At 42.5% G+C, this 25874-nt stretch overlaps 1 protein-coding gene across 3 annotated transcripts in view; it reads left to right on the top strand.

Annotated features, from left to right (window-relative positions):
• Phtf2 (putative homeodomain transcription factor 2) overlaps window positions 1-25874 on the top strand; it is an 88065-nt gene that overhangs the window by 7645 nt on the left and 54546 nt on the right. For all 3 annotated transcript variants that reach the window (XM_050139813.1, XM_050139811.1, XM_050139812.1), the window contains exon 2: window positions 21458-21537. In XM_050139813.1, coding sequence (XP_049995770.1) covers window positions 21493-21537 — 45 coding nt within the window. In that variant the 5' untranslated portion in view covers window positions 21458-21492. The remainder of the gene's footprint in view (window positions 1-21457; window positions 21538-25874) is intronic.

Here is a 25874-nt window from a genome sequence, read left to right as displayed (position 1 = left end):
CTGACATGAAATGTGCGTGTGCCAGTTACACAAGTACCAGATCTCTCCATGTACTTTGAGTCTCAGCAGTTTGTGCGGTTATCCTTCTGGGTCTGGAAGTTTCTTTCAAGGGAGAATTTTAACTCCATGTTAATGCTTTTGTTGTTGTTGACAAATGGCTAGCCAATTTATTTCTTCCTCACTGAGCATCGATGACTTGCTTCTCTGAAGGGATTGGTTCATCTAGTCATATTTATTTCTTCCTCACTGAGCTTCGATGTCTTGTTTCTCTGAAGGGTTTGGTTCATTTATTGTTAAATTCACAGGCATAATTAGTGCTCCTAAGCTTTTTAAGGCCTGTGGGGTCTGTCGTCAGCTGAGCTCGGTAGCACATGCGCTTGGGAGGCAGAGGCTGGCAGATCTCCGAGTTCGGGCCAGCCTGGTCTATGTGGCTGCACAGGGAAAAAGATTATCTAAAGGGAGTGGAGGTGTTTCTGCTCCTGGTCTTGACTCTGGGAATCTGTCTCAGGCCTGCACCCCCGGTGGGCTCTGACTAAGGTTTATCTGTTGTTGACTATACCAATGAAACAGCCTTTGGTTTCCTGTTGATTTTTTTTAATACTCATCATCAGTGATTTATATTCCTTATTATTTCCTGTCTGCTGTTTATTTACCTTGAATTTTGTTTCTCTCAACTTAATTGATATCCTGAGCTGGAAGCTTAGCTCATTTAAAATTTTTATCCTCCTGCAAAATAAAAGTTTAGTTTTATAAGATTCTTTTTAAATGGTGTTTTTTTTTATTTTTAAGACATTCCTATGTGTACCTATTGTGTGTATCGGGCATATTTTTACCTCACACCTTGCTGCTCTCCCTGTTCACTTTCTTGGTGTGTGTGGGTGTGTGTTTGAGTGTGAGTGCACGCTTGTGCCGAGCACATATCTGTATAAAATCTAGCACCCACAAATAATAAACATACTTGTTTTGTCAGAGATTGGCCTAATCTATTAGTGTGATTAGTTGCATCCAGTAAATGATAGAACTTTGTTCTTTATGGCTAAAAGTGATTCCTTTACGAACATTTGTCCAATTTTCTTACCCGTTTTTCTACTACTGGACAACTAAGGAGATTGCATAATTTAGCTCTTGTGAGTGGTACGGCCGCAAACACTGGTGTGCAGTCTGTGTGATGCTGCCTGGGAGTCATGTGGGTGTGCACTCAGGATGATGTAGCTGACTGTGCAGAGGACGCGTGCGGATTCTTAGGAGCCCTCCACACCGGCTTCCAGTGACGAGACCATGTGCGTCTCCACCCTTGGCCACAAGTCCCTTCTGTCTGCGTTTGCCGTTCTTGTTTTCCTCACAGCTGACGTTCTGACGGGAACAAGGCGGGATCTCAGTGTGGCTTTGATTTGACGGCAAGTGAAGCAGAACAGTTTTTCATGTTTATTTCATATTTTTTAAAGAACTGTCATCACCTTCTCTAGATACTGTTGGTAATTTGAGCCCACAGATTTTGGTATCTTACATCTTTGTTTCCTGTTTTTTTATTAAGATTTTTAATCATTGGGCTGGAGAGATGGCTCTGTGGTTAAGAGTGCTGACTGCTCTTCCAGAGGACCCAGGTTCAATTCCTACCCACCCACATGGCAGTTAACAGCTGTCGGTAACTCCAAGATCTGACACCCTCAGATAGACATACATGCAGGCAAAACACCAATGCCAATAAAATAANCCTCAGATAGACATACATGCAGGCAAAACACCAATGCCAATAAAATAAAAATAAATAAATTATTAGGAAAATAAATATAAAAAAAAGATTTTTAATCATTTATTTTGTGTGTGTTGTCTGCACGCGAATGCACGTGGGATGTCCACAGGCAGGAACGGGCACTGTGCGTGAGCCAGGATAACTGTAGGACTTGCTTGTCTCTCTCCTACCTTGTGAGTTCCTGGGGTCAACTCAGGTTGTCAGGCTTGGTGGCGAGCGCTGTTACCTGCTGAGTCATCCTGCTGGCCCCAGTTTAATTTTAGTAAGGCATTTTATTAACCCTCAGCATGATCCTGTCTGTTTATTGTGGATTAATTTTGTTTTCGAAATGGTCTCATTTTGTAGTCCTGATTGATCTGGAATTTGTGGTAATCTTTCTTACTCTCTTTGAAAGTGCTGAGATTACAGGCGTGTCCCACTACACGGGCGTGGTTTAGCCGTGCTGAGATTACAGGCGTGTCCCACTACACTGGCATGGTTCTGGTTTACATGATTCGTGTGCTCTTGAAAAGAGTCCTGTGTGGAGTTGTGGACAACAAGTGAAGCCAGCGTTAACTCTTTACTACCATTTGGGTTTTGTCTTTATTCTTGTACTCAGTGTTAAGGGTGTTGAAACCTTTCACTGTGGACTACTTGGTTTCTAGCACTTCTTTCTGTCTTTGCCTACTGCATTTTGAAGCTCGGCTGCAGTGTGCGTTCATGTATCTTAAGTTTCATGATCTCTGAGTGAATTGGATCCCTTTCTCCAATTAGAGTTAGGGTTAGGGTCTCTCCTTATTTCTGATGATGTACTTGTCTGAAATCTACTCTCTATGGCCTGTGAGCTTCTTTTGATTACTATTAGTGTAGAATATTATTTTAATTATTTTTGGTTTTTGATTTATCTTATTTTTCTCAAGACAGAGTTTTTCTGTGTAGCCCTGGCTATCCTGGAATTTGCTCTGTGGACCAGGTTGGCCTTGATCAGAGATCTTCCTGCCTCTGCCTCCCTGGTGTTGGGATCAAAGGCCTGTGCCACCATGCCCACTTATTGTTTAAATTTTTAGATTTTACTTACTAATTTGAGTATTTATATATAGATGCATGTGTATGTGTCTTGTGTATGTGTACACGTGTGCGGAGGCCAGAGGTCCTTGTCGGGTGCTTTTCTCAATAACTTTTCCACCCTGTTTTTTGAGACAGGGTTTGTTGGTTAGATTGGCTGGTGATCACACACCAGGCCCAGAGATTTATGTGTCTAAGTGAGTTCCTGGTGGTAGCATCTTAATGTTGGCATGCATTTTAAATTCACTTCATTATTTCTTCTGTTTAATTTGGACCATTTTCAATTATGGTTGTGATGCTGTTGGTTTGAAATCTTATCTTACTTTTCTCTTGTTTTTATTGAGATAGGGCCTCTCTGTGTAGCGCTGACTGCCCTTGCTTCCCTAGTGCTGGAAGCTGAGAATTGAACTCAGGTCTTCAGCAAACACAGTACATGCTCTGAACTGCTGGGCCACTTTCCATTCCTTTCTGAGGTGCTGTGTGTCAGACCAGGGCACGGTGTCTGCCACGTCATAACAGCCGTGTCCCCAGCTTACTACATTTCTTTATCCCAGTTTTCCTTTCTTTCTAAGTGTTTTATACGCACACTCACACGCAGAGCTGCATATATATTCTTTTCTCCTAAATACTTCCCCCCTTTATTCATAGTGCCTTTTTTAAACACAATTATCACATGTGCTCACTCATAGATGGTTTTTAAACACAAAGCAAAGAAATCAGCCTACAAACCACAATCCCAGAGAACTTAGACAACAATGCGGACACTAAGAAAGACTTAGATAGATCTAATCTACATGGGAAGTAGAAAGTAGAAAAAGACAAGATCTCCTGAGTTAATTGGGAGCATGGGGACCTTGGGGGAGGATTGAAGTGGGGAGGGAAGAAGTAGGGAGGGGAGCAGAGAAAAATGTAGAGCTCAATAAATATCAATAAAAAAACTGAAAAAAAAAGAATACTCAGTATGACTTCGGATTAATTTTTTTATGTGTGTGTGTACATGTATGTGTGTCTGTGTGTGCGTGTATGCGTGGAGCACGTGTACAGGCAGAGACAACTTGCAGGAGTCAGTTCTTTGTGTACTGCCTCCTGGGTTTGGACTTCAGTTCTCAGGCTTGGCCACAAGTCCCTTAACTCTCAGCCTCTCGCTGGCTCTGACTTCGGGTTTTGAAAAGTGCTGACGTGGCTGTTAGGGCCTGTCATTTGATTTGTACAGAGAATGTTCATTCTAGTGAGGAGAATGTGCATTGGACTGATGTTGAATGGCAGGTGTTTCCTCGAGCTGTGGGTCTTGTTTGACGACCTGTGCACTGGTGAGAACAACCGTGCTCCTGCAGCCTTTTTTCTCTCCCTTCTGGCCAGTCACTGTGCAGTCACCTGTATTCAGAACCGCCGTTGCTTCCCCTGGATTGACCTTCTCTTGTATCAACCTTCTTCGGCTCTCTCTTACCAGTCCCCTAGGCCTGTTTCTGTCAGCTAAGAGAAGCCTGCTGCTCAGGCTTTTTAGGGTCCCATCTGTGTGGAATATCTTGCTCCGTCATCTCACTCCAGTCTCTTTCCCTTTACAGGCGGAGGGAGGTACATTGGGTCTTGTTTGTTTTCAGTCACTTAGTTACTGTATGTGTGTATGCCTGGGGAATAATCCACCTCACTCAGATAATGACTAGGGAAGGTCTTCCTGCTGTTTGGAGACCACTGTGTGCCTTTTTCTAGTTTTATTGCAGTACCTTTTGCTTCTCTTACTGTTTTCTTTTACAGCGACAGGATTTAGTCAACTGCAGTATTTTGATTCCTTGTTTGTTTTTTTTTCTATTGTTGATTTTTCTTTTGTGGTTGCTGAGGCTTATAAAAACAATTTTGATTATAACTTTCTATTTTGAAATAATAACACTTGAACATTGTACAGAATAGGAATGAACTAGAGAACAAGAAAACATACTAATGTGAAAACCACATTTTTATTTCTTTTCTTCCCTCAGTTTGAATTTTAGATAGCCTGTTTTGCATCTTTCTATATCACGTTTTGCGTGTTAATATAGCAACTTTCTTGATTTACGTAGTATGCATATCTACCAGAGCAGTCTAAGTTTGTCTTCCCAAGAGTCTGCATCCAAGCTCTTACCTTAAACAGGCAGAGTGAGATGATCAGAGTCTGTAAACTAGCGTTCTTATACTACTGTTTGCTAGTGTACACTCTGTAAACTAGCGTTCTTACACCATTGTTTGCTAGTGTACAGAGTCTGTAAACTAGCGTTCTTACACTACTGTTTGCTAGTGTACAGAGTCTGTAAACTAGCGTTCTTACACTACTGTTTGCCTAGTGTACAGAGTCTGTAAACCAGCATTCTTACACCACTGTTTGCTAGTGTACAGAGTCTAAACTAGCGTTCTTACACTACTGTTTGCTAGTGTACAGTCTGTAAACCAGCATTCTTACACTACTGTTTGCTAGTGTACACTCTGTAAACTAGCGTTCTTACACTATTGTTTGCTAGTGTACACTCTGTAAACTAGCTTTCTTACACCACTGTTTGCTAGTGTACAGAGTCTGTAAACTAGCGTTCTTACACTACTGTTTGCTAGTGTACAGTCTGTAAACCAGCATTCTTACACCACTGTTTGCTAGTGTACACTCTGTAAACTAGCGTTCTTACACCACTGTTTGCTAGTGTACAGAGTCTGTAAACTAACGTTCTTACACCACTGTTTGCTAGTGTACAGTCTGTAAACTTGCGTTCTTACACTACTGTTTGCTAGTGTACAAACGCTCACATTTGCGCTGTAGAACAAACGAAGTTCCAGGATCATGTGACGTTTGATTGGCACGTCTCTGGCTTCCTTTAAACAACAGAATAATTCTCGGATCTGTATTTGTATCTCGTGACTGATGCTTTTAAAGCTTCGAGGCCGTTATTTTGCCGAACATCTTCCTGTATTAGCTCGGCTGATGCTTCTTCATGTTTATAATCGGGATCTTGGGGCAGGAGTACCTCAGACACGATTCTGTTTTCTCTTAGTATATGAAGAATCGAATGCTGGAATAATACTTCTGATTATTTGGTTGAGGAGCTCAGCTGGGTTTCTCCATCATAGCTCCACTTTGTTTTGTCGTTTCTTTTCCAGAGACAGGGCCTTCCTACCATGTCCTCGGGCTGCCTGACCTCCCCAGGTGGCCCAGGCTGAGCTCTCACTGGGAAGCCTCCCCCTTAGCGCCTGCAGCGCAGAGACCAGGTGTGTGCCGCCACATCCTGTACTAAGGTGGTTTTCCCTCGTTTTTTTTTTTTTTCTTGTAATATCCTCTGTCTATTCTTTGGCAGTTTCACACATGTACACTGATCTCTTTATCAAACCCAGCTCTGCTGTTCTCCTGTCACTGGCTCTCTCCGCCTTCACAGCCAGTCCATGTTTCATTTTGAGATTGTGTAGTTATCTTATTACTCTTGAACATACTTGTTGATTGTAATAAGTTATTCTTCTGTGATTACACTATTTAAAAATAATTGTCAGATGGTTTTTTTCCTAATTCTGATTTATGTTTACTAAAATTTAATAATGGCTTAAAAATTTAAATTGCATTTGCGTATGTATCTTGTCTGTTAGGAGAATGGTGTGCACGCGGAAGTCAGAAGATAACCCATGAGAGTCGGTCCTTTCCTTTCACTCCGTGGGTACCAGGGCTCAACCTGAAGTGGTCAGGCTTGGTGGCAAGCATCTTTAACCACAGATCCACCTTGCCTGACCGGAATCCTTATAATAAAGTAAAACTTCTCTTTGATACTCAGTGTTAGTGTGGACTCATTGATGGATAATTTCTGTGCCAAAGTTTCTGTGAGTCTTGGCACATTTTCTTATAAGTCAGCAAGATACTCTAGGATCGCTCGGTACTGGCTGTCCCGGCCCTGGAGACAAGTGTTTCTATAAGGGATGTGAAATGGGTTTAGAGATTTCATTGCTACTGAGGAGTCACTGCTGCTAGGTCTGCCCAGCGGACACAGTTAAATGGATATGATATGCGGGGATGGCCTGAAAGAAATCGTGAAGCTGAGTATGTATTTACAATGTGGGAATTGTAGCTACAGCGCCAGCCGTTTGGGAGACCTCCTCTGACACACTGCAAGTGTGAGGTTTATGGGATCTTGTTACAGAAAAATAATAAAGAGGGCTGGAATTCAGTCTACTGAGCCCTGAGTTCATTTCTCAGTTCTGAAGAAAGAAAGAGCCAACTCGACTATTCTTCAGATGACGAGACATTCTTGAGACAAAATAATTGCTTTGTTGATCAACCCGATTCTAGGAATGGCCTAGATTTAGAGGAAGGCAACCAGACGGGAAAGGCTCTGGCTGTCCTTGCAGCTCCGGGGAGATGTGTGCTGGCTTCCGTTGTCTGTGCCTTCGGAGATGTTCTGACGTTGGCCGTGGGCGCAGAGACTCTACCAGTGTCCAGCAGGCTTTGTAAAGGTGGTCCTCCCGCATTCCCTGCCACGGTGTCCCTCAGCCTTCGTCGTCTGCTCCTTGCCTCGGTCACTTCGCGGAGCTTTCTCCAGAGTTCGTTTTAGTGATCTCTCTCCTTGTGCTTTATGACCCTGCTTTGACTTCAGCTGCTTTATAAGGGAGTGAAGTTAAATGCCCATGTCTAGTTTGCCATCTTTTCTCCTAAAGTTTGAAATATTTAATCTTCTTCTTACGTTAGTGGGGAAGATGGCTTTGTGGATAAGCGTGCTTGCTGTGTAAGAACGAAGCCTGAGTACAGACACCAGTCCCTCTCTAAGTGGCCGGGTGTGACGCTTCTCTGGGACCCTTCTCGAAGAATAAGACGGAGAGTGACAGAACAGGAAAATCCGTGTCCTCCCCTGGCCTCCTGTGCATGCACAGATATGCACACCACATACATGTGCTCACACAACATGCATGCAACATACACTAACACACATACATGTGCTCACACACAACATACACTAACACACATACATGTGCTCACACACAAGACACTAACACACATACATGTGCTCACACACAACATACACTAACACACATACATGTGCTCACACAACATACACTAACACACATAACATGTGCTCACACACAACATACACTAACACACATACATGTGCTCACACACAACACACTAACACACATACATGTGCTCACACACAACATACACTAACACACATACATGTGCTCACACAACATACACTAACACACATAACATGTGCTCACACACAACATACACTAACACACATACATGTGCTCACACACAACACACTAACACACATACATGTGCTCACACACAACATACACTAACACACATACATGTGCTCACACACAACATACACTAACACACATACGCACATGGATTTTCATACGAATCACTCTTGTAGTAATACAGTTATTTTAACTTTGTTGAGCATTGGTTTTCCCAGGTGAAATTCTGTAGCGGATGATCTGGGCCAAGGTGATGTGAAGTAATAGACAAGGAGGAGGGAACACTGTGGAAGAGAGACGCCTGCTAGGGTTAGGCCTTACATGTGTGTTGGGAAGGGAGACGCCTGCTAGGGTTAGGCCTTACATGCGTGTTGGGGGTGTGTGCAGTCGGAAGCACAGGGGTAGTTGGATGTGCTGATTTTGCAGTAAATCTACAGCCAGTTTGTGAAAGAAGACCTTCTGTTTGTAGCCAATAAACATTTTTCTTTCTCTTTTAGGCACTGAGAAATGATTAGATGTTTTACAGGAATGAAATCAGTGTTTTTAAGTACTGAAATGAAATAATAAAGAATGGGTCTGAGTAGTGGGGAGTGAGAAACATTGGGCATGCACCAGTTGTGTGGAGTGGGCCGGGAGGTGTCGGAACGGCTGGCTGTGTGGCGAGTCGTGTTCCTGTGTCAGACACAGGGGGGGCTGGAAGACAGACTCTGGGGCTCCCAGCTTGGAGACTGAGTGCACAGTACTGAGGACTAGGAAAAACAGCCGAGGCTTTGGGGGTGCTTTCTCGGCAGACTAATTCCCAGCTCTGTGGCGCTGCTGTTTAATATCTCGAGTTCATAGGAAGGATGGAAACCGTGTCTTTCACTTCCTTCTGTTAGAGACGACGGAAGTTAAAAGCACAGCTGCTGCCAGTTTATAGTTCCGTCTGCAAATGTTAGACTTTACTTTTTAGTTGTCTTAGTATAAAATACTGAGTTTATTTATTGAAGAAAAAAGAGGTTGAAAAGCAGATACAGTTGGGCTGGAGAGGATGTCTCATCTGGGGAGAGCCTCATCCTCACACAGACAGTACCGGGGGTATACACCTGTAATCCCAGCATCTGGAGGAGGTGGCCCAGCAGAAGTTCAAGGTCATCCTCACCTTCATAGTAAATTTGGGAGCAGCCTGGAACGTGAGCTCTACCTCAGAAGCAAAAATGAAAAAAAGTCAAACAGTGAATGTAGGAGTTCCTAAGTAATTGAGTAAGATCACGGTCTTTTCTTCCAGTAAATGAAAAAGGGGGGAATGGATGTGGGAAGATGGTGACAGACTGGGGTTGGGTGGAGAGACGGAAGGAGATACCAGATGAAGACTAAGCAACTCTGTGCTAAACGTTTAAAAAAGTAGCTAGCAAGGAAAGTGAAGTACATGGAAAGGCGATAATCTTGGTCACCTGCTCGAAGCGAGATAAAGAAGGCAGAGTCACAGAGAAGCATCCTGAGAGGCCGGGAGGCAGCTGTACAGTCAGGGAACGCTCTTGAGATGACCCTGCCCGGAAACGCTGCACAGGCAGAGCAGCATTCTAAATAGAGGGCAGGAGCCGCGGCTGGTGAAGGTGGGCTGCCTCCTGACTGCAGCCCCACACAGGGGCCCTCGTGACCCCAGGATTGCACTTAGACGTTAGCTCTCTCTTTGTATGTCTTTGGATTAAAGGAAAGTAGACTAAAATCAGCAAGCCGTTCTCAAAGGGAAGTTTGTGTTTACGGTGTGCATATCCATGCACAGAAACCAACACGGTCTAAGCTCTGTGGGGCCGGCAGGTACTGTTTGAGAGAGCCTATTGACTGTCAGAGTAAGTAGATCTCGGGATAGCCCCCTCCGTTTAGACATTTCAAAAACGGGGAGGCTGCTTCGCCCATAAGCTGCTGGAACATTCTTCCCTGTCTGGCAACCGAGGTGTGTTGTGTCTTCAACAAGACATCTTAGCATCTAGATATGGTGGGCAACCAAGAGTAAATAAAAACCGTAGCGTTTGCTGTTTGGGGGCGGTGAGTGGAGGGTGGAAGGGCTGTGGGGCTTCCTTACTAGTAATATTCATAGTTAGGTATCCCATGCCTGGCATTGAAATTTTAATTTAATAACTCATGTCTGCTGGGCGGTGACGGCGCAGAGGCAGGTGGATCTCTGTGAGCTCAAGGCCAGCCTGGGCTACAAAGCTAGTTCCAGGACAGGCTCCCCCTCTCCAAAACAAAACAAAAAAAAGAAAAAAAAAATCAAAAACAACCCATATCTTAAGACTAGGGGGAAATGTTATCTACCTGTGCAGGGTACTTGTGTTTAAACGCCCTTTAAAAAAAAACTCTATTTTTAAATTAGGTTACAAGGTAGTGGGCTTTCATACAGCCTTAATTTTCAGTTGTCATTGATTGGTGTGTAGGAGAGCTGTTTTTTTTTTCCTGTGTTAAATTTGTTTTTTGACATGTTGCAGAAATCGCCTATCAGTTCTCACCGTTTTCTGGTGGAGTCTCTCGGGTCTCTTATGTGTAGAATCATGTCATCCACAAATAGAAATTCTCTTCCTGTTTGTATCTCTGTTTGCATAATTGGGATGTATTTTTGGTGTAGCGACGCTGAATAGGAGTGGAGGGAGAAACTGGACGCCCTTGGTTTGTCCCTAATGCCGGAACACCAACACCTGCTCGTTTCCGAGCTTATTTTACTTGGAATAACTTTTCATCCTTTGTGCTAAGATAGTGGTTTTTGTTGGGTTTTGCTTCTGTGGTAAGGTTTGTTTCTTGGAGGCAGCAAGTAGACGGTTCATGCTTTTTGATGTAGTCCTCTGTGTCTTTCGACTGGGACATTGAGACCACTAGATTTTATTGTTGAAGGTGTGCATCGGTTCCTGCCATTTTGCTGATTTTGTCGTGTTTGGTTTCTTCTTCTTTTCTTAACTATTAGCCTAGTGTGGTTTATTCTTTCCTTCGGCTTCACGGACGGCTTTGTTTTCTTTCTCAGCTTGAGAATTCCTTCAAGTATGTTCCATAGAGCTGGCTTAGTGGTCATAAATTCCTTCAGGCTATTTTTGTCATGGAGAGCTTTTATTTTTCCTCTGGTTATGACGGACAGCTTTGCTGGAGCAGCTCTGGGCTGGCATTGTTTCGTCACGCAGGGCCTTCCTTGCTGCCTGCAGAGTCTGTTCTGCTGTGTGTATTTAGCGTGTCAGTGATGGTAGGTGACAGGGGTTCCTTTTCTGCTCTGTCTGTTGGGGTACCGCATGCTTCCTGCATGTGGACTGATATCTCCTACCCTAACTCTGGGAAGTTTTCTGTCATAATTCTTTTTTAAAGATGTGTTCTTTGCCTTTGGAAATGGATTCTCCTATGTCTCTCCACAGATTCGGTCTTTTCCAATGATCACGTGTGTCTTGTTCCTCTGCCTTGTCTTCAAACTGAGGTATCCTGTTCTTTTCTTGGTCTGTTCTATTAGTGAGACTTGGAGGGTTTTTCCTTAGTAGTTTCCTCATTTCCAGTATGTCAGATTCTTTCAATATTTATATCTGCTTTTTAAATTTATTATTAAAATTATTAAATTCATACCTTGCAACATCTTTATTCATTTGTTTGTTTAAAAATGTAAAGGAAACCTTAGGGTTTATTCTTGGACTTGTTTGAATGTACCTTAATAATTATTTTGAGTTTCTTGTCAAGGATTATACTTAACTCACCATCACTGGGTGTCATTACGATAGAATTGATTATTTTTAAAGGAATCGTGTTGTCTTGGTTTTTCATGTTTGTCTGTGTTAGAATTACATAGTTAGTGTTTCCTTTGCTTGCCTTTCCCCCACAGCAGCTGTGTTCTTTCAGTTGAAGTATTTGCAGCATTCACGTGTGGTCCAGAGCCTAGTTCTTCACTCCAGGGTTGCAGGCACATGCTAGCATCTCTGACCGCTTTCCTGAGGGGATTAGGTGTGGAGACCACTCTACCTTGAGGTCAGCGTGGGGCAGGCAACAGAGGTCCTCTGACTCAGTAACTGCTGCAGGGTGAACAAGGACCATCCTCAGACCTTAGTGGATAAGAGACACAGGCCACTTACGGGCCAGGGTAAGGATTAAGTACATGAGCTGCTCCTGTAGTGCCAGCTACCAGGAGGCAGATGGTGAGGGTTCCTGAGTCCAGGAGTCCAGGCAGGAGACCATTCCAAATCTATAGTTTAGAGAGGTTAGGGCATGTGCAGGAAACGACTCAGAAGTTTGCTCTTTTACTCTCGGGAGCCCGCCACCCAGCTCCCAAGTAATGTACACACCGGGTCTTACTACTTATGAATACCAGGCCTTAACCTGACTTGTTTCTAACCGGCTTTTCTTAAATTATCCCGTCTACCTTTTGCCTTTGGGCTTTTTTCTTTTCTTCTGTGTATCTAACTTTCACTCTTACTCTGTGGCTGGCTGCTGACACCCTCCTCTCCTTGTCCTCTTGCTCCTCCCTCCTACATTCTCTTCCTACTACACTCTGCCTGCCGGCTCCGCCTGTCCTTGCTCCTGCCTGGCTGTTGGTGGTTCAGCTCTTCATTAGACCAGCAAAGCCATACTTCATAATAGTGCCACCCCTGTGAGATTATGGGGCCAGTTACATTCAAACCACCACAGTGCACATGCAGACAGAATACTCCTATACACTGAATGAATAAATACAGGTGCTTTAGACAGGCAGAGTAGCACAGCTTTACAGAGTTAAACCGATGCAACGTCAACAAGTAACGCACCTTTACATCATTAAACAAGTGCTCCACAGCATAAACAAAAGCAATGCACCTTAGACTGATTTTCCATGCACAGAAGCCCAGGAACCGTGAGGCTGTGAGGTTGGTGGCCCTCACGAGCCCCCCTCCCCACAGCGCCACCTAAAACTGGCTAGAGCCACAGGAGTCTGAGGATGCCACCTTTCAGTTCCTCACAGCTGTGCAGGAACGCACCCCATAGGTATTTTCCTTCCTGTCTGTTAATTTCTGTCCTTGCATGGATTCATCGTGGTGGGTTTGGCTTTTGTCTGCACCCTCAGGTTTTCAGGACCGTGGTTTACATTTTTAAAGCATCTTCAGCCGCCTCTCATGCATTTCTCTTCTTATTCCCACTTCTTTCTCAGTCTTTTTTCACGTCTTAATTATAACCGTCCTTAGCTTTAGCAGTCTTTAAGACCTGGGCACCCTAACAGTATCCCTTCTTTCCCGTCTTGCTACTTTATGTACCTAGAGATGTTCTTTTCAAAATTATTGAATACTTGCTCCTTATCTTCACCCACCTTACATCCCTCCCACTTTTAATCTAATCCTATTATTTAATATCTGAGGATGCTGTTCTACTCTAGATTGTTTATCCAGACATTTTGATGACGATGCATAGTTAGTAATTTTTAATGTTTAGATAAAATCAAGTAAAAGAAGTTTGGTTGATTGGATAAATTACATGGAATGCTTGCCACCCACCGCTCCTGGAACTCACTCTGTAGACCAGGCTGGCTTCAAACACACAGAGATCCACCTAGCCTACCCAGCCTAGTTATGTTTCTGTTGGTAACAATAAGATCATATGTATATTTGGGTCAAGCTTGGCTGATGCTTTCTTCTGGGTGAATAGGTAGTTAAACCACTTGAGTGGATCATACTCCACAGTTCAGTTTTCCAAGTATAACATCAACCAAAACACAAATAGTTAATCGCACATACTGTGATTGGGTATTTGGAGGCCTTTCCAGGCCTTGGAAACAAAATACAGCAAAGAATTCTAAGACTAGTCGGGGTTTTTTGAGAACACGCTGAAATTTAGAAACCCTAAAATAGAAAAAGTTAACTCTGAAGGACCGGTAAACTCTTTTCCTGGCCCATCTGGAAGCCCTACGGAGTAATAATAGAACTGCAGCTGTCGGGACGGCTTGGCAGTTCAGAGCTTTTCCTGGGAACCTGAGTGCAGTTCCCAGCACTACCTGGCAGCTCACAGCTGTCTGTAACTCCAGTTCCAGGGTTCCAAAGTCCTCTCCTGGACTACATGCATGTAGTGTGATGTTCTGCTCTTTGGAGTTTTTGAGGGATCCACTACCCAGCTCCCACACAAATCACACAAGGAGTCTTATTCTTTGTTATAATTGCCTGGCCTTAGCTTGGCTTGTTTCTTGCCAGCTTTTCTAGTTACCTTTCACAGGTGGCCCCTTGCTCCTCCTCTTCCCGTTTCTCCCTCTGTTCATACTCTGTCTGCCAGCCCTGCCTGTCCTTGCTCCTGCCTTGCCCTTGGCCACTCAGCTCTTTATTGTTTTAGACAGGTAAAGAATCACAGCTTCAGAGTTAAACAAATGCAGCATATACAAAAGCACCACACCTTACGCTAATATCCCCAACAGACTTGGCGCACATGGTAGCGGGTTTCTATGCTGTGAAGACATCATGACTATGGCCACTCTTACAAGGAAAACATTTAACTGAGGGCTCCCTTAACCGTTTGAGAGGTTGGGTCCATTACCATCGCAGGAAGCGCGGAGACAGGCAAACTGATGTGGTCCTGGAGACATAGCTGAGAATCCTACATCTTGTAGGCAACAGGAAGTCAGCTGAGACACTGCTTGGTATCCCGGGCATAGGAAACCTCAAAGCCCCGTCCCACAGTGACACATGTTCTCCAACAAGGTCACACCTACTCCAGCAAAGCCATACTTCATAATAGTGCCACTCCCTGTGAGATTATGGGGCCAGTTACATTCAAACCACCACAGTGCACATGCAGACAGAATACTCCTATACACTGAATGAAGAAATAAGTAAAGAAAAGTTTGAAAAGGTCTGAATATTTTGTTAGTCCCCCGCCCCCCAAACCCAGACAGGGTTTTGACTGTCTGGCAGACCAGGGTGGCCTCAGCTCACCGAGATCCACCTGTGGGCGGGGTGTTGGAATTAAAGGTGTGCCACAGTGCTGTCTCTTAGATTTCTTAATAGCACCGGTGTTTTTGTTACTCTAAGTTCACGCTTGCCCATGACTTCCCGTAGAATGGGTGTTATCCTCTACTTTGCATTGGTTCTGTTGGACTCTGGCGTCCAAACACCGAGAAGGAGTCGCCCCCAGAGACCATCTCACACACCACAGCCGATGCAAAAGCATGAGGATTTTATTAATTCTGTCATGACAGGGTCCCCCAGCATTCGGGAAGCCGAGGGACCTCGAATAGCTGGTACAGTCTACTTTTAAAGGGGCCACAGAAGCAAGGGGGGTTGTTCTTTGACTATTCTGATTGGCTTATTTGAAAGGGCTATTACCAATAATTGACTGGAGAGCTGTTGCCAGATCAGATGAGGTAAGAGGTCATTTTGACCCCGTTTCCCAGGGGACCGAACCAAAGCATACGTATATGGGTAATTGTTCAGGAACTGAGTACGTGCAAGTGTAGCTGTTAGGTCCTTGGTTCCCAGGGGAGGAGGGGAAGCACTATGGCACAGAGGCTGAGAGGATTCAGAATTGTCAAAAATGGCTTCAGGATTGTCTTAAAGTTCCATTCCGGAAATTAAAAATTAAATATTTCTTTTATGAACTGTCAAAATAGAGAATGGAATGGACAGCTGTTTCTCAGATCACCTTTTAATTTCATTTTCTATTCCAAAATTGGAGCCGTTTTTAGCATATAGTGTATTTCCTACACCCTTTCTATGTGATCTCTTCATTCTAGGTGAAAACATACAAACATTGAAGCTGAACCTGGGGGGGGGGGGACGGACACGAGTCAAATAATCCAAGCTGACTCCGGAAAGAGTGTTCTAAGGTGTTCCTTTGTTAAAGGAACGGGGTCCAGCCTCAAGGTGTGGAGTGTGGGAAGAAGAGAGTGAGCCGGCTTTCTCTGGGCCCCCAAAAGTCACGCCCCAACCTGGTCCAGCCAACCAAAGGCCGTTGGCTGATGGAGGTTCCCATGGAAACTGTTAATGAAATTGTAACAACTTCTAGACCACACCAGTGAATTCCATTGTGCTCATACCTTATTCCTTCTGTCAAAGTGCTTTTCATTTCTTTCCCCAGCCTCAGAACCAAGGTGAAGAAAAGTGTTTGACCCTTAGTATTTACTAGTCTTTTCAGAGGTAACTGTTAGACGTAGCATGCAGGGGAGGAGTTAGACTAGGCTTGGGAGGTTTTAGTTCAAGTCATTTTTTGCACCTTTTAGGTCTGCAGATTATCCTGTTTTGGTTGGTTAAGTTATATGTCAGTAAATCAGCCATGTTTATTATATTTTATATCTTTTAATGTTAAAAGGTGTGTGCTTGTGTGCACCTTGGGGATCTATGAGTCAGTTTCGAGTCTTGTCCACATTCATTTGTGATGGTGCTTCGGTTGGTAACTTCTAAATTTCTTTATAAACCTTTGTGTTTAATATAGTCAAAGAGCTGATATGGTAGTGGCCTAAACGTTGACTCCACTGGGGTCAAACCACCCTTTCACAGGGGTCACATATCAGACATTATATTATAATTCATAACAGAACAAAATTACAGTTGTGAAGTAGCAAGAAAATAATTTTACGGTTGGAGGTCACCACAACATGAGGAACTGTTACCAGTGGCAGCAGAAGAAAAGTTAAGAACCATGAGCCCTAGGATGGTTTCTTAAAGGCACTGGACTTTTCTCAACATCTTTAAGCCTGGGGTTGGGGTCATAGGTAGATAAGTACGTGCAGAAAAAGTGAACATGTAATAGAAGCACAGACAAAGATTATTTGAAAGTCTTGAGTGGAGGGATGAGGGGGGATATTTGTGGGTAAAGTAGAATTAGGAGGCCGCTTACGAGGTTCTGTTTGGGGAGAGGAAATAAATGCTAATTTCGGTGCTGAGGCAGAAAAGCATAGAAACATGACATTGTGCAGAGGAGGGGAGGGGAGGGGAGAGGAGGGGAGACGAGAGGAGAGGAGAGGAGAGGAGAGGAGAGGAGAGGAGAGGAGAGGAGAGGAGAGGAGAGGAGAGCGAGGCACTGTTGACTGATAGGTCAGAGTCGGACAGTGCGCTCGAAACACAGTCCTGAGAGAGGAGTTTCATTCTGCAACCAGACAGGGATAAAGGTTAGAGAAAAGGTGGGACGGTGAGGTCACAGGACCCGAGCAGACTGACAGGACGCTGTCTTCAGAACACATTTCATCTAATAGCTTGTGCCACACTGAGTCTCACATAGTCAAAGGAGATTGGTCTGGTAGTTTTAGGAGTGTTAGTACAATCATACACGGTTGGAGCTGTTGGTTTAGTCTGTTATTTTGTGGGCCGCAGGGCTAGCGCTGGTGACAAGCTCAGGTGCAGAGAGCTTGGTGCCATCTGATGTAGAACCCTCCCGGTGCGCACTTGGTCATTGGCATTTCTCCAGTCCTCCTCTGCAACCATGGCAGCGATAGGTGCCCAGGGAGATGCCAGGAAGAGCATGGCCCCCTTTTCCCAAGTGTTTACCTTAAGTCAGGTGACCTGTACGGCTATGTTGTTTGTGTGTTAGATGCCACACTTCCTCGTCGGCGTGAACAAAGAGACAAGCTCCAGCGCCTTTTTTATTTCTAATGGGTGAATACTCGATAGGAAGACTTTCTTTTGGAGGAAGATGACGAACGGAGAAAATCCCAGAATGGGAAGAAAAGGCAGAAGCACTGTCAGCTGGGAATAATTAGTTTTCTGAGCGCAGTGAGGCATGCTAGAACATGACTTGGTTCAGGAATAATGAGGAAAATACATTGTGTTTATTAATAGTTCATGGAGATTTGAAGCATAGAGAGTAGCTAAAAATCCGGCTTTTTAAAAACATAGACCTGTGCAAAGAACATTCCTCCTGGTCATTATTAGGTTGATAATAAAAGCACCCTTCACCCACTTTCCCTTCTATAGCCGCCTTCTCTCGCTGCGAGCTGACCTTTGGCCCCATAAATGTGGAGGTTTACTCATTAAAGAACAGTTTCAGATATTTTGATAGATGTGGTGATTAAGCTCATATCACCGAGTATTAGCACAGACTGTCCATAGCAAAACTGAAATGTCTACCTACGGTTAGCCCTGTAGCTTTTATTCTTACTGTAACACCCATCCTTGTAGTTGATTGCAGAAGATCTGGCAGACAGAGAAACGGCACAGGTGGCAATGTACTTGCCGCACGAGCGTGAGGAGCCGAGAGTAAACCCCAGCACCCATGTTACTGCTGCGTGTGGAGGAGCATTTCTGTAACTCCAGTGCTTGGGGCTGGCCGGCCAGTCGCTGCATTTCAGGCTCACTGAGAGACAGTCTCAAAAACAAAGTGGAGAGGTTGACGAGATGGCTCAGGGATTAGGAGCACCGTCCTAGGTGCTCTCAGTGCGCACGTGGCGGCTTACCGCTGTGGCTAATTCCCAATTCCTCGGGTACTGCGGTGGGTGGTAACGTCTTTAGTTCCAGCACTCGGGAGGCAGAGGGGTGGAGCTCTGTGAGTTCAATGTCTGCTCTACATATTGAGTTCCAGGACAGCCAAGGCTACGTAGAGAGCTGCTGTCTCTGAAAACAAAACGAAACAAAAAAACAAAAAAAAACAAAACTGAAAATAAAAGCAAGTGCAGTTTTCTAGGCTATGACCCCCTCTTCTGGCTCAGTGGCGGTTAGGCACTCACAGTGCACATACATACAAGCCAGCAAAACACTCATACACATAAAATGAAGATAAATCAGTATTTAAAGAAATAAGAGAAAAGATCAAGGAAGATACGTGATGTTGACCTCTAGTATGCGTGTGAACATGCATGGCTATATCCCATCCACACAGGCTTCAGAGTCTCTATTCAGGGTGCCCAGTAAGTCTTTTAATACTCCCCGTCCATCAGTCTGTCTCTCGTTAGCCCCATGTACATTCACTTGAATATAGTTTATCATTACCAAACTTTACTAGCATGAACAGTTACAATAGAGATAATAAGCTTTAAGCTTGGACTGTTAGAGAATCAACACTGGAAAGACTTTAATTGCCCAGAAAATCATTTGTTGTGTATTAATAATAATTTTGTTTACTGATTTGACATCGGTTGTCTTTTTGCTTTCGCTAAGTTTCACTTGTCTGAAGTTCATTTGTCGTTGAGGGCGCTTTGTCAGAAGTCTGATTCAGAAGTCTGTCTCAGTGTGTGGCAGACCTGTGTGAAGAATTGGCCTGAGCCCCTCAAGGTCACGGGAAGGTTATTGCTGAAGTGCTGGAGCAGGGCTAGCCGCTGGCGCCCAAGCCTGGCCTCCTGAGTTCTAGTTCACACCCACGAGAAGGTAGGCTCCTGCCCACGAACACTGCCGCCTGTGGACACACTCAGCGCTAATGAAACGAAACTTGAGGTCCTTGCTTCAGGAAGCGAGATTGACTCTGTAGATCTTCTTACTCGAGGCAGAGGTTGTCCTTATTTATGCTGAGGATCTTCTCTTGCTTTTGTTTAATGTCTTTATTATTTCTGTTTGTTTATTTATTGCTTGTGGTCATGTGTGTGGCATTGTGCACATGTTGACATCAGAATCCATCCTCTCCTTCCATCGTGTGGACCCTGGGGCTCAGGTTATTGTTTATGTGTATTTATTTATTGCGGGTGGGCATGTGTGTAGTATGGTGCATATATTGACATCAGAATCCATTCTTTCCTTCCATTGTGTGGACCCTGGGGCTCAGGTTGACATCCCTGGCAGCCGAGCCCTCCTGCTGGCCCTCAGTGTTGTTACTTAAGTGTGAGAGAAGTTTGTGTGGTAAGAGAAATGAAGGTAACCTCAGAGGGAACTTGGGCATCTCTGAATCTCATGCATGCAGCTGAGACGTTGTGATCTTATGATAATCAGGCAGCTATTGTTATTCTTTTACTCAGTTGTTTTCCACACTAAAGGAAGCGTTAAGTATTTTCTTCTTAATTTAAGAATTTTTAAATAGAAAAGTTAATAAAATTGACATGTACTGTCTGTTGAGTTCTGTGATAGGTGTCTTATGTGTATCATTTGTAATGGCTAATTCCCCCTTTATTCACGAAGGGAACCACGGTCTAAAGAACTTAATCAACGTCTCCAGTATTAAATAGTGGATGTTGGAGCCAATATTTGAATCAGATCCCTTGGTTTTGTGAGCCCTCTTTCCATATGTTTGGTGATTTGACAATAATGTCAAAATAGACTTTGCCTGGATTTGCCCAGTGTAAAGGTAGCCATTGATCCGCTAAGGATTTGCCCAGTGTAAAGGTAATCATTGATTCATTAGGAAAGGAAATGAATGATTTTGTGTGCAGCTGTCAAGAATACAAGCATTAAGTAAATTGTGCTTTAAACATTAGAGGTTATTACCTCACATTTGAACTAATAGTTTTGTTATATTTGAATCCTGACATGCTCAAGAAGCCTGCATGCTCCCAAGAGTGGCATGTGACATTTGTGATGTTGTGATTACCCTGACAGGCTAGCATTTCTCCAGCTGTGGGTCCGCTGCACGCAGTAGGATGGGCTAGGTAGGGCACTTTCTCGCTGATTTCCCTGAAGTGCTGGGGTGGTGGTGGTTGTCTTTGAGGATGCTGGATTGTAGTGAGTGCTCTGCCCAGAATCTGTTGTCTTACCACATAGTCAGAGGTGGTGTCTTTAGCATTGCTGTCTTATGACCAGGAAAGTATCTTGGTGTTAACTGCTGTTGGTCTGAAAATCATTGTATTGCTGTGAAACTGTTGTCTTAGGTGACTGTAAGGTAGATGGTAAACTGTCTGTCTGAGGTGACTGTAAGATGGTAAACTGTCTGTCTGAGGTGACTGTAAGATGGTAAACTGTCTGAGGTGACTGTAAGGTAGATGGTAAACTGTCTGTCTGAGGTGACTGTAAGATGGTAAACTGTCTGGCTTAGGTGACTGTAAAATGGTAAACTGTCTGTCTTAGGTGACTGTAAGGTAGATGGTAAACTGTCTGTCTTAGGTGACTGTAAGGTAGATGGTAACTGTCTGGCTTAGGTGACTGTAAGGTAGATGGTAAAATTTCTCAGTATCCTCAAACTGTGATATCTGACATGTTCTTACTATTTCTGTTCCTAATACTGACTTAACATTTAATCTGCTTGTCTTGTTGATGTGAGTTTGATTTTGTTTATTATAAAAATACACGATTCCAAATTCTGTCATTTCTCTCAAGCCATGTGTTAGCAACAGTAATTGACACCAGCTTCTTGACAGGAACCAAAGAAAAACTGACCTGTTAGTTTCTATTATATATTAGTTATAAGGATAAAATTTCCAGCATAGCCAGAAATATTCTCAAATTTATTTAAAAGATTTATTTTTCTAAGAATAGTTAATTACTATATTCATCCAAAAGCAACTTCTTTATCATGACATCTGGTTTTTGTTTACTCGAGAGGACGTGTTGCTGAAACAGGCGTGGGGAGGGTGTTTTACAAATACAGAGTGCTGTGTGTGCTGTTAACTCCTGGAGAATGGGAATAAAGTCATTTCCATGTTTTCTCTCTGTACAGCTTAAAATGACGACCGTGTAACCTCAGTGGAATAAATGGCGTCCAAAGTCACAGATGCTATAGTCTGGTATCAAAAGAAGGTGAGTTAATGGTCAGAGCTTTTCATTTTTTTTAAGCGTTTGAATTCCACAAATTGGTATGTATTTTATGCTATCGATTTAAGCCAGCTAAAGTAAAGACTAAATAAGTTTTGGGGATTTTAATTGAAAGAGGAGGATTATGTTACTGTGAATTTCGTTTTCTTTATATTTTCCTTAAGTAAATTAGAAGAATGGTGCTTATACTAATTGGCCTCTAATTTTTGCCCTAAGATAGCAAAGTAGCTAGATTAATCACTGCCAGGTATGAACTATGTCAGCTCTCCAGGGTTATATGTATAAGTAGAATTATATAAAAATATTCCAAATTTTATTGCTTTTTTTTAAACTAAAAGCTTGATTCTTAGAACTTACCTTTTTGGGGCTCAGAGGTTAAGGGCATTGCCTGCTCTTCCAAAGGTTCTGAGTTCAATTCCCAGCAATCACATGGTGGCTCACAACCATCTGTAATGGGGTCTGGTGCCCTCTTCTGGCCTGCAGGCATACATGCAGACAGAATATCGTATACATAATAAATATATATATATATATATATACATATATATATATATAAAGAACTTACCTTTTTGTAAAAAAGTTTAGCAGCCTTAGTTTTTTATTTTTTTAGTGTTTGTGGTGAATTACATGTATTACACATTAAAATATTTCTTTTGATTCTTGGGAATACCCATTATTGAACCCATTATTGCTTTGTACTTATAAGTCAAATATTCAACCATTTAGCCACATTTACACTCCTTAAAAATGATGATGCATTAGTCTTCAATTTTTTTTTATTAAGCATATAATTGTATATTTAAGCCTTTTGTGTGTGAAGAAAACCAGTCACATTTTAAATTTTTTGAATTGGTGATGTGATAATTAAAACATCTTAAAGATGAGACAAATCTGAGAATGCAGTCTGTTTTGGGATATGTTGGTTGATTCTTGGTGACATATTGCACAGATAGACACGTGTATAATGGTATCACATTTCCATACAGAGGTCTTCATGGGAAGCACTGATGCTGACATGTAAAGTCAGTGCACTCTCTGGTTCTGGGTTAGCTTCTCCTTTTAAAGTTCTAATCAGTTTAAACATAAAATTCTCACAGAAACCAGAAGTAGGAAATTAAGCAAATCCACATTTACATATTTTCAGTGACTTGATGCGGGTACTAGGAACCCAGCTTTGGTTCTGCAAACTCAGCATACACTTTTAACTACTAAGCCATTTCAAGTCCAGCAGATGATGCTCTGTGGCTTTTAATGTTAGTCAAGAGGAGGATTCATCTATTAACTTAAATAAACTACCCTAAGTAACATGAACTTGACTGACAACTGGTGTTAATTATAAGTAGTTGGGAACTTTAAATCTTCTGCTTTCTTAATTAAGTCAGGATGTGTAAATGTGCCTTGTGTGTGTACAAGGCACTGTTTCCTGTGTGTATGTAAGTGTGATTATAGGGAGATTCAGAGTGGTCACTTATAGATCACCGTACAGATGGTTAAGAATGTTAAGTCTCAACTGGGTGGTGGTGGCGCACACCTTTAATCCCAGCACTCGGGAGGCAGAGGCAGGCAGATCACTGTGAGTTTGAGGTTGAGGCCAGCCTGGTCTACAAGAGCGAGTTCCATGACAAGCACCAAAGCTACAGAGAAACCCTGTCTTGAAAAACAAACAAACAAATTAGTCTCTGTTGTCAAGTCCCCAAATGATTGCTGTTTATCTTTTACATGATCTTTCTTGTGTCAGGTAAGCTTTTTTGGTAAAACTAATGCAACACAAATTATTTTGAGAGGGGGACATTGTATTGGCTTAAAGGTAAAACATGCAGAAGTGTTAGACTTACCCCAGTGTTGACTGAGTCCCAGCTCCAGGGCACCACCAGATGTGTGTGTCTGCCGCTTTTTTCTTCTGAGCGTCTCTAGAGTTAGCGTTCCTCTACCACACAGAACATATGTGCGTTATGGAGGCCAACCTGAACACTTCTTTTTCTCTAGAGAACTGGGATAAGTTGGGTTTTCAACTCAAGACTTTTCTCACTGTTGGAAGAGTTTTAACTTGACTAGAAAATTTCATTGTCCATAGTCCCTAGGTGTTGGTCTACAAAAGAGATCTAGAATAGCCCAGAATGGAGTATAGAAAGGTTTGTTTATTTATTTAGGGATAAACTCATAGAAAGGGTAGCAATCTGCAGTCCTCTGCATGTGCTGGGAACTGGAACTGAATCCAGCAGCCAAGAGACCCCACACATGTTTTGTCTGCATTTATGGTACATAAGACCACGCCCAAAGTGGGCTGGTATTGTAAAGGCCATTGGCTGAAGGAGTTCCCACAGTACCTCCCCCTTTTGTCTAAATAAGAGAGCTCTAAGTCTAATAAAAAACTATATACAGTAAGAACAAATATCAAGTGTTGTCCAGGGAAAAAGATGAGGCAAAAACATACATAAAAATTAAATTTACAACCCGCCTGATCAACATCAAACAAAAAACATATATGCAATGTTTCAATAATCATCCTATCCTAAGGAGTCTAAGTCTTATATTAAAAATGTCTTGGCAAAGTCATGAGAAAAATAATTCTTATTCTTGAGTATCTAGTCTTCAACCCCATCCAAGACCTAAGAAGGCCAGTATTACTTGAGTAAATAGGAAGTGCAATCAAGCAACTGCCAAAAGGACAAGAAATGACCTGGGCAATCACCCAACGTCTCATGTGCAGCATCGGGGCAACCAACTTTGTCTACGGCTTGAGTATCTGACAGACCATTTTCAGAGGCAGGAAAATTTGAAAGACCGTCTTAGCAAGATCTGGCAGTCTTTTTGCTTGTATCCTGATTGTCCAGTCTGGACACTGTGCATTTTGTCAGTGGTCGAGGCAGGGGCAGTTCCTTGCCCAAAGGCCAGTTTTGCCAAGAGGAAAACAAGCTCCAAGTGGAATGTCTTTGGTGTCCAACATTCTCTTGGGAATAGACCGCTACTACCAGGAGCAGTAGTGTCTAATGTCAACAAAATCTTAAGTTATTTAAATGCCATATTCTACAGTTCTTTGAAGTGTATAAAGATTACCTGTCTATGTGGAATACAGTCTCTATGCATCTAAAGAACCTGATGTAGTCTAACTATAAGTGTGACAAACATGGATGACTGTAGTTCTTAATATCTATATACTTAAAGACTAAGTCTTTATATTAAAGAATTAAATAATCTTTAAACAAATGTACAGCAAATGAGGACAATGACCTCAAAATGTAAAGAATGTATAAGTATTTTGATCAGAGGTAGATATGTATAATGCAATATGATAAATATATCTTAAAATTGTATCAGTATACAAAATGTCTTAAGCAGAGGTAGAAACATGCATGCATACAATCTGAGAAAATTACTTTGCATAGGTGTACAAATAATATAAAACAGAAATAGGAGTATATTCAATATAACAAATATAATTTGAATTTGTTTCAATACAGAAGAATCTATGCCAATGTAAATTGCCTATAAATAATATCATGAATAATTTCACTATTACTATTATTAGTAGTATGAGTAAGTCATACTAATCTACCTGTTATACCATCATCCCATCAATTCCCCCCCTTTTTTTTCAAGAGAGATTTCTGAGCCTACTTCATTTCCACCCCAACCCTCTACCACTTCTAGCCAATCCCTGATAGTGTCCCTAGTCCTGAGGACAAACTTTGTTGGGAGAAGGGACATTGTTTTCTAAAATTAACTTCCAGCTGTCACGAGGACAATGTTCTTTCTATAGGATCCTGTAAAAAGTAAAATAATGGTAAAGTTTTAGGATTACTGTGTGTTATAATTGCAGATAGTCTCTGAATATAATGAAGTGAATATTTAATTTACAGCCTGAATCAGTAAAACTTCTGTTCAGTTCTTCTGTGCATGTATCTTTTTGTTTTTTGTTTTACTAAATTGGTGAGTTCCTGTTGAAGGAACTTACAGCGTTAGTAGAACTCTCTAAGTTACTCTTGGGCAGCAAGTCATGCCCGGTGCGCCCTATTTAATAACATGCACATGGTCATGTTAGCAGACACACTCCCACCAGCCTATGTAACATAGCTTTCAGGATGGCAGGTAGTCTTTTATATGCAAGAGTAAAAAAATTGAACATGAAGTTGTAATTATGAATACAAAATAACAAGTTATTCTTAAGAATCTGATTAAAAACGAATCTCAGCATCTAAAGTGGATATACTTCAAGTAGATGGTGTAGTTGCTTAATTCTTTACCTAAACAAGTAGTTTGAAATGTTTTCTGCTATAAATTACTATTGTCGTTAGCTTCGAAGGCAGCACGTCCTAGGAAAG

Source organism: Alexandromys fortis, unplaced genomic scaffold, assembly GCF_014885135.2.
Source record: "Alexandromys fortis isolate MF-2015 unplaced genomic scaffold, M_Fortis_MF-2015_v1.1 scaffold_38, whole genome shotgun sequence".
In the NCBI taxonomy this organism is placed as follows: Eukaryota; Metazoa; Chordata; class Mammalia; order Rodentia; family Cricetidae; genus Alexandromys; species Alexandromys fortis.
Note: the sequence above shows the minus strand (reverse complement) of the source record. Positions and strands in the feature narration are given on the sequence as shown.